The 9808-nt window shown below is 39.9% G+C and overlaps 1 protein-coding gene across 6 annotated transcripts in view; it reads left to right on the forward strand.

Annotated features, from left to right (window-relative positions):
* dlg3 (discs, large homolog 3 (Drosophila)) overlaps nt 1-9703 on the forward strand; it is a 77781-nt gene extending 68078 nt beyond the window's left edge. For all 6 annotated transcript variants that reach the window (XM_036569066.1, XM_036569060.1, XM_036569061.1 and 3 more), the window contains 7 exons: nt 287-328; nt 1433-1483; nt 1591-1692; nt 1787-1959; nt 2110-2219; nt 4835-4926; nt 6583-9703. In XM_036569066.1, the coding sequence (XP_036424959.1) occupies nt 287-328; nt 1433-1483; nt 1591-1692; nt 1787-1959; nt 2110-2219; nt 4835-4926; nt 6583-6689 (677 nt within the window). In that variant the 3' untranslated portion in view covers nt 6690-9703. The remainder of the gene's footprint in view (nt 1-286; nt 329-1432; nt 1484-1590; nt 1693-1786; nt 1960-2109; nt 2220-4834; nt 4927-6582) is intronic.
* Nucleotides 9704-9808: the final 105 nt, after the last annotated feature.

Consider the following 9808-nt stretch of genomic DNA (forward strand, 5'->3'; position numbering starts at 1 on the left):
CAACACAACAAGGCCATAGGAAGCCCTGACCAGGGAGTGGAGGTCACCCGGGACTTTGTAGGAGGAAATACTTAATTTCCTATTACTGCCACCTCCTATCACTTCCCTATAAAGGAAGTAGTGACTGTGTGTGCGTAAGACTTCTTTCCCTTTCTCCATGTGTTTTATTTCCTGTTCTTAGCATAATGGTGAGACAGATTTTGTTTTTGTTTTTTTTGTTTTGTTATTTTGACTTTTACAAATGTTAGCATCATGATATTTTTTAACCTTTCTTTAATTTCTGCAGAGTGCTTGACATCAAATACCAGTGACAGTGAGAGCAGCTCAAGTAAGTGATTTAAAGCAGTGGTTGTGTTTTCTCCTTAAATAACCGGATTAAAATTGTTCATATTGATTGCATGTAAATCTTTCACATTAGTGTAATGCAGAAAGCTAACATTCAGTGTTCAGTACCACATTGTTTAACTTAAACCTACCATTTCAAATGCTGTGATATGTTGCATGAATGTTTTTAAAGGCATTTGAATCAAGTCGTTTTGTTTTGGCTCAAACAAGCAGTTCAGCAAAAAATCACATTTACACAATCTTCCTGTAGCCCAAATGCAACTGTTCAACCAAGACTTATTGAATCTTTATCATAGCTATATGTAGTACCAGAAACCACATAGGCAGGTCTAATTGAGATAAATCTATTTGAGATCAACTCAACATGGTTTGAGGCAGGAGTGTGAGGATGTAGGCATGCAGTCTGCACAGTACCGACTATGTATAAATTTCTATTGCTTTTAGCTACAGTGGACTTATAGGTCCAGCACAAAAAAGCACACTTCAGACACCTTGGGGGTTAAATCTTTCTAACTTTGAATGATTGCCTTAATTCTTTACAATTGTAAGTATTTTAAGTTCCTTGAAGGCAATTTTTCAAACTCTCAGGCCCAGCAAACCCTGTGATGTAGGTGTGTTTCTCCTAACCCTATTTTGGCACATAGCACTGCAGATAAAATTTAGCTTTCAAGAAAGAAAGAACACTGGAAGTAGGAATCAGAACACTGCCCTAAAACCCATCAAAATGTACATAAAATATTACAAAACCTCCTCTATGAAACAGCCTGAATTGTGAAAAGTAAAGACTTGCTATTTACAAAAAACAGTTTCCAAACTGTTTTCAGGAAAAGAAAAAAAAACACATTTGTAGATTGAAAGAATTATTTATAGTAGGCTGTCTTGAAATAAACACGCATGCTCATGTACAGATGGAATAAACCTTTCAGAAAGCTAACCTTTAGCTTTAGTGCTAGCTGTCTGACGGAAATGGGGACCCACTGGCTGTTCAGCATGCATGATGGAGAGCGAAAGTGTTGTTTATTTAAAAAGTGAAGAGAAACATATTTTAGTACTTTGTGTATTTTGACTGCTCTTTTTTATCTTACAGAAGGGCAAGAGGATACAATTCTATCCTATGAGCCAGTGACTCGACAAGAGAGTAAGTGTTCAATTATAAATGCAAGATCTGTGTCCTATCTTTTTTCACAATAGAAAACAGCTGTTTAATTCATTTTGATAATTTTTTTATTGCTCCTTTTCTGACAGTCCACTACACAAGGCCTGTTATCATCTTGGGTCCAATGAAGGATAGGGTAAATGATGACTTGATTTCAGAGTTTCCTCACAAGTTTGGATCTTGTGTCCCACGTAAGTATACTGAACGTGTCCAGCTTTTGCCCTTTTATTTTTTTTGGGCTCAGTTAGAAATGAACTTATGAGGTAAAACCTTTGCCTCTCCCAGATACAACTCGTCCACGGCGAGAAAATGAAATGGATGGACAAGATTACCACTTTGTGACCTCAAGAGAGCAGATGGAAAAAGATATTCAGGACAACAAGTTTATTGAAGCGGGGCAGTTCAATGAGAATCTGTACGGGACCAGCATTCTGTCTGTTCGGGCAGTGGCTGAGAGGGTTCGTAAGAGCTTGTACATGTTGATGCAAAAATTTGAGGGATTTTTAACAACTTCTTTTAAATACATGACTTTAACAGCAACAGGCAAAGAGATGTGTTGTATGTAGTGAGAGTGGAAAAAATTGTGCATTTCTGTCTTTGTATTATAGGGGAAGCACTGCATCCTGGATGTGTCTGGGAACGCCATAAAGCGACTTCAACAAGCACAACTCTATCCGATTTCCATTTTCATCAAGCCAAAATCCATTGAAGCCCTAATGTAAGTAGTTTTGAACTGGCAGAAAATTCATGTGTGTTTGTGCATATATGTACAAGTACAGTGGCATGCAAAAGTTTGGGCACCACAGTCAAAATTTCTGTTACTCTGAACAGCTAAGTGAGAAAAAATTACCTGATTTCCAAAAGGCGTAAAGATGACACATTTCTTTAGTATTTTAAGCAAGATTGCTTTTTTATTGCCATCTTTTCTAGTTCTGAAATAGAAAAAGAAAACAAACGTTTAGGCATTCTGCATGGTCATTATTTAATCACAGCTTTTTGTAACCAGCTAAGAGTCTTTCAGTTCTTATTCAGGGGTTTTTCACACATTCTTGCAAAAGGCTTCTTGGTCTGTGTGAGTCTTGGACCGTCTTGCATGCACTGCTCTTTTGAGGTCCATCCACATATTTTTGATGATGTTTAGGTCAGGAGACTGTGCAGGCCATGGCAAAACCTTCAGCTTGTGCCTCCTGAGGTAGTCTGGATTTTGAGGCGTATTTAGGATCATTATCCTTTTGCTGAAGTTATGCTCTTTTCCTTTTCAGCTTTTTTACAGACGATGTGATGTTTGCTTCCAGAATTTGCTTGTATTTAATTTAATTAATTCATCCTTCTACCTGAGAAATGTTCGTCGTGTCACTGGCTTCAACTTGAGCCCAGAGCATGATCAATCCACCCTGTGCTTAACATTTGGAGAGGTGTTCTTTTCATAAAATTCTACACCCTTTTCTCTCCAAACATATGGCTTAATTGAAGAACAGGGTAAAAGGGGGCTAATGAAGTATGCAGAGAAACAGATGGACTACAGTCTGTAATTGTAGTATTACAGAGTGCATCATGGCCAAAAACTTTTGTTTTAACTTAATCACTGCACAGGACGTGTTTCCACAATTAGAGCATTAGAAATATATCAGTATTGGGTCCGATATTGATGTAATTCACTCATTGAATATCGGACAGATAGGGCTGATCCACTCTCGATCCGGGTTCCAGTCTGCAGCTTGCACTGGACCATGAACCCGCTGCAAAATAACATAATGTAACATGAGACACGTCACCAATCCAGATTCAATTCCACGTCTTGCCATGAACCCACAGCAACTTCAGTCTGTAACTGAGTGAGCAAATAACATTAGCTGTTTGTTTGACTAAAATGTCATTTGTTTGGAGATATTTTAGTCTGGAAACGGCAAAAAACAAGACCGCTACTTGCAGTGTGTGTTAACCAGCGTGCCGACGGGTGGAAGAACGGCTGTGTCGTACAATACAACCAGTTTAATCAAGCACCTGCAGAGGTTTCACGTGAAAGAGTACCAGGAATTCATGCTAGCTAACAGACAGGAAGACGCTACCAGGCAGCGACTCTCGCTGATGCTTTGTAGCACACAATCCAAAGGCTAATGGAATTACAGAGAAGTAGCTCAACTTCATTATACTCTATGGCCAACCACTATCTGCAGAGGACAGTGTCGGATTTCGCAGCTTGTTGGAGCACTTAAGAGCCCAGAACCTCCCATCCAGGAAATACATTTCAGAGACTGCTATACATGAACTGTACAATCAAGTGTCATCCCAGTTAGCAGCACAGTTAGCTAGATGTTAAAGCCATGAGCTTCACAGCTGATACTTGGACCTCACCACTGTACACCGGGTAAACTCTGAAACATGCACTAGAGAGTGCGGTGCGTCAGTTGAAAAAGTGCAGGGAGTCACACATCAGCAGTTTAATTGCAGCCTCCATACGCTGAAAATATTAAACACCTTAAATACAAATGTAAAAATAATACCAACAATAATAATAACATTAAAGTAAAAAGAGCTCTTGTATTGGAATCTGTATCGGAATCTGTAGTTGTGTATTGGAATCAGATCAGAACTGAAAAAATGTGGATCTGCCCAACACTATCCAAAATGCATCAGGCTTATTTAGATGTTCCTTCGCAAACTTTTTGTACTGAATATGGTGGTGAGGATGCCAGAAAGGTCACCAAATGGTTTGATGAGAGTGAAAATTATGTAAATCATATGCTATGGCCTTCGCAGTCGCCAGATCTCAACCCAGTTAAACATCAGTGGGAGATCTTGCACCGATGTGTTAGACGGTGCTCTCCACCTTAATCACAACAGCAATTAAGGAACAGCTTTTGGAAAATATATGTATACGCCGTCGCTATGTGCACATTTGACTAACAGCCATTTAACACTATTCTTTCTTAAAGTTTCACCCATCCCTGGAGCGCACTTGGAAATATTGTATACCTTGGCTCTACCAGTTTATAAAATAAAAAATATTACCATAATAAATACTCATCTGTCACATCCTAAGAACAAAAATTGTATTCCTTACTCAAGCCTGCATCCTCTATGTTGGGGAGATGGAATGATGGCCAGGTCATTTTGTTCTGCAGCATTCAAGGATGTTTCATTTCCAGTTGCTAGACATTTTTGATAGTAATGGATATAATATCGATGACATCACATAACTTTACTTCCACAGCTGATGAACAGCGCATGTCTCTCATCCTGTCTCTAAAGAAGCGTAAAACTTTCTAGTCCCCATCGCCCCAAAAATTTCTTAAATCTAATTTATGTCCCTCTGTTTCTTTTGTTTTACAGGGAAATGAATAAGAGGCAGACATATGAGCAAGCCAATAAAGTCTTTGATAAGGCAATGAAACTTGAACAGGAATTTGGGGAGTATTTCACAGGTAACTTTCATTTTTATATATATTTATTTACGTTTATATTTACACCACACACACACACACACACACTGTATGGACAAAAGTATTGGAACACACCTCTTAATCATTGAATTAAGGTGTTTCATTCAGTCCCATTGCCACAGGTATATAAAATTAAGCACCTAGCCATGTAGTCTGTCTTTACAAACATTTGTGGAAGGATGGGTCGTTCTATCTGGCAGTCTGGAGAACGTTACCTGTCTGACTGCATTGTGCCAACTGTAAAGTTAGGTGGAGGACAGATAATGCTATGGGGTTGTTTGTCAGGGGATGGCTTACGCCATTCAGTTTCAGTGAAGGGAAATCTTAGTTCTTCAGCATACCGAGACATTTTGGACAATTGTGTGCTTCCAACTTTGTGGGAACAGTTTGGGGAAGGCCTATTTCTGTTCGAGCATGGCTGTTCCCCAGTGCACAAAGCAAGGTCCATAAGGGTTTGGTGTGGAAGAACGTGATTGGCCCACACAGAGCCCTGACCTCAACCCCATCAAATACCTTTGGGATGAACTAGAACAGAGATTGCGAGCCAGGCCCTCTCGTCCAACATCGGTGTCTGACCTCACAAATACTCCTTCTGGATGAATGGGCAAAAATACCCACACACACACACTCCAGAATCTTGTAGAAAGCATCCCAGAACAGTAGAAGCTGTTACAGCTGCAAAGGGAGACCAACTGCATATTAATTCTTATGGATTAGGTCCTGTTGGTGTAATGTGTAGGTGTCCCAATACTCAGTACTTTTGTTCATGTAGCGTGTGTGTGTGTGTGTGTGTGTGTGAGTGTGTGTGTGAGTGTGTGTGTGAGTGTGTGTGTGAGTGTGTGTGTGTGTGTGTGTGTGAGTGTGTGTGTGTGTGTGTGTGCACTGAGCACTATATTAGGAACACCTTCTTGTATCTACAGTTCTCCATTTTTTTTAATAATTACAGAAGTCCACCTGGTTTTCTGCATACTTTGTTAGCCCCCTTTTACCCTGGTGCTGGTATGAGTGGATCAGACACAGCAGTGCTGCTGGAGTTTTTAAACACCTCAGTGTCACTGCTGGACTAAGAATAGTTCACCAACCAAAAATATCCAGCCAACAGCGTCCCTTGACCACTGATGAAGGACCAACACTGTGCAGCAACAGATGAGCTGTCGTCTCCGATTTTACATCTACAAGGTGGACCAACAGGGTAATAGTGTCTAATAGAGTGGACAGTGAGTGGACACAGTGTTTAAAAACTCCAGCAGCACTGCTGTGTCTGATCCACTCCTACCAGCGCAACACACTAACACGCCACCACCACGTCAGTGTCATTGTAGTGCTGAGAATGATCCACCACCCAAATAATACCTGCTCTGTGGGGATCCCAGCAATTGAAGAACAGGGTAAAAGGGGGCTAATAAAGTATGCAGAGAAACAGATGGACTACAGTCTGTAATTGTAGAACTACAGAGTGCACCTGTATGGTAAGTGTAGCTGGTAATATGGATAATGAGTGTAGATACAATGTGCTGTATGCTGAAACCTGGAAATGTAAGCCTTGTGGAAACTCTTGGCCTACACACCCACAAGCTATAACTCGTTTCAGATATTTTACAAAAATACATAACCTGCTTGTATTTCCTCTCTTCACAGCCATAGTCCAGGGTGACTCACTAGAAGAGATCTACAATAAAATCAAACTGATCATTGAGGAGCAGTCAGGCCCTTACATCTGGATCCCGTCCTCAGAAAAACTCTGAGCTTGCAGCCTCCACTCCTCTGCACATGTGCGGAGTCCTATCCCAACCCCAGCCCTGCTCCATCCTGAGTCCTCTCCTTCCCTTTTTACTGATATGTTTCATATCAAGTTTTAGTGTCATCATTATGTTACTCTCAAATGAAAAGAAGTCTTATCACCATTACTGTGACTGTGCACACCCCTGCATGAGTTTCTCAGCAAATCCATTCAAGACTGGAAATGCAGTTCCAAATGAATTTTTTGTCATGTAAAACAAAAAGGGAAAATGAATGAATCCTTTGTGTGTTTGGATGGACTTGGGAGGGGAATGCCTCAAGCTAAAAGAGTGGGGCCTGTGATTTTAAGAAGTTCCTTGGACATGGAGACTGAAATGCTGGAACCCTGTATATGTTCCTTGTTACATTATAAAGAAATGGAAGATGCTGAGTAAAGACAAATGTTTTCTACAAGGACTAAACACAGTTTAAACCTGTTGAAGGTACTGTTTATGGGGTTATTGATCATGTTTATAGAAATTTAGTGGAGAAACTTAGAAACTGGTGATCTTCAGTAGTCACATGACAGTTGGCTGCTGCTGCCAGTTGGCGTGGCACAGTTGGTAGAGACGCCATTAAAGGCAGAACAAATGGAAAATGGGTATGAATCTATACATTTATATTACTGAAATCACATGGTAAATAAAAATCCTATGGAGCGATTTTACTACGTAATATTAAATACTACGGTACACATTTTACACTTCACTAGAATTGTCTACTTGGAGGGCTGTTAGAGTTCATTTACTTGTTTTTGTGTTCTCTCTTTCTTGTGGTTTTTAGCTGCTCTGTATTAAAGATGAAGGTAGAGGGGTGTAACTGGGCTCTCTGCAGAACACCAAACTGCCTTATGATTAATAAAAATTCTGTGGAATTTCAGTCATTTTGGGGGGACGCTACAAATTACTCAACTGATCAGTGCTTAATGGAAGACTCAAACGGTTTAGTGTTCTTTGAGTTTCTACTTATTGGAGGCCTAACTTGTGAGTGCAATAGACTTAAGTGTCTTACCTCTTTGAAATCCTTTTTTCCTCATTACTTTTGTCTTAAGTGACTGATTTCTGAATTCTGATTTTGGCAGCCAAGGCTCCCCTGAAGTTGTTGAGCAGCAGACAGCCCATTTGCACTTTCTCTGCCTTCCAAGACTCTTCTCTTCAGACTGAACGGCAACATGGTACTGTCCTGTAAGCTGCTTGACCAGGCAGCCTTAAAACGGGTAGAATCAAGACAATAATTGTATTGGATGTTCTTCTCAATATTAAAGAGTCGGTAGAGCCTGAATAGGCCTAATTTCCCCAGAACTCAAAGATGTTTTGATTAAATCCTGTCATTTGTAATTGTTTTAAATACTTTTTTTTATTTTCTATTTTGGGCTGACGTTACTCTGCTGTGTTGAACCTTGTGCCAGGAGTGAGCTTGGTAAGCTCAGGAATCTGATGTTTGGATATAATCCATGGAAGTAATCACATGGCGATGGGAAAATGGTTCCCGTCAATAGAATATTCACGCAAAAGAGATGAAAATATTCTTCACTGAGCACCTAGACAAGCTAACATAAATACGTAGGTATTTGCAAGATTTCCTCTCCGTTTTGACATACGTTGTGAGCACTGTACCTGTGGTGACCCTCCTGTGCACGTTCTGATTCAGAAGAGGAAAGGCCCACCTGCAGTGCTGAGCTTTACCACTGTTGAGGCTCTGTACGATGTGTAAGGAGAGACTGTGCTGACTCACTCATACAGGATTACTGTGGTCCCCCAAAACCTCCAAGATGACATTTTTCCCCTTTTCACTCTGAAGACGATGAAAGTTTAAGAATCGTGGAGGTACAAGAACCAGACCAGCATTTTCTTGCCCACCGGAAGTGAAATTGCTGTGCCCTCTACACCCCAGCTCCTGTTTCTGCAGGCATTTTCTGAGCAGGTGTGCGCACCTGCCAGACATCTCCACTAAACCAGCTGTCATACCTGTGTCAAAACCAGAGTTCAGGGAATAATCGAAGGGAACAGAGCCATTTATAAACTGCTTACAGACTGTTTCAAAGGGTGTGATAGCTGTAAAATGTAAATATCCCCCTCACTTGTGCTTCATGCATGTGTGAAACAACTGGGACAATGTTTTATAAATCACAAATGTCAGGTAAGTAAACTTTGAATTATTCTGAGATTAATTTCCATACAAATGTGCCGTAATGTGGGTATTTCTCTATAGACAAAAATCTTCAGCTGCCTATCACAACACATTTTCTAGTCAGTTGGGAATCGACTTCCCTAAACTAGGGCCTGTCTATTTGTGATATCTTGTGGAACTTGTCTGAGTGTATAGATGAAAAATTGTAAAAAGTAATATAAATATATATATACACACATATTTATATAAATATATAAATCAAGAGATGCATACAGCAACTTGTAGGGAGAAGAAGTAAACCAGGAGCATAACTAACTCATTTAGTGTAGAACTGGTCCTCTCTGGTGTCAAGTGGGAAAAAAAAAACAGCTGACTGTTAATGTGTCTGGTGTCAGTCAGCCATGTCAGTAAAGCCCAAAGAATTTTCATTCATTGTACTCTTTCTATTGAGATTGCTGAATCCTCCACTGATTCTGAATGATCCTGCGTGTACTGAGGAGGGTGTCAATCTTTGCTCCAGAGAAGAGATTTAAATAAACTTGTTAAGGGTGGGGCACAAGGATTCTGGTTTGTCTTTTTGGGTGATGATTAGTTATTGATGTGAAAGCACATGTGCAGTAAGTGCTTGCAAGTATGAATTGATTGTACAGTGGTGTCCTCCCTGTGAATACAAATGATAGAACCTATCAGGACACAAGGAAAACAAGTCTTCAAGTATCCTGGTCAGGAGGGAACAGTCCTAGATTTTTTTTTTTTTTTAATTATTTTATTTATTTTTCCCCTTTCTTTTTTTTGGACTGGACAAGAGTTTATTTGTTTGGAAATAATAAAATATGTGGTTCTGTTCAGATTTGAATGTGTTTTATTTTTTCAATCTCCCATCAGCCAAAAAGTCAGGTAATCTTAGTATACTGCAAAACACAAACTTTATAGAATGGCAAATAATCTGAATTTA

This window comes from Colossoma macropomum, unplaced genomic scaffold (assembly GCF_904425465.1).
Source record: "Colossoma macropomum unplaced genomic scaffold, Colossoma_macropomum, whole genome shotgun sequence".
NCBI lineage: Eukaryota > Metazoa > Chordata > Actinopteri > Characiformes > Serrasalmidae > Colossoma > Colossoma macropomum.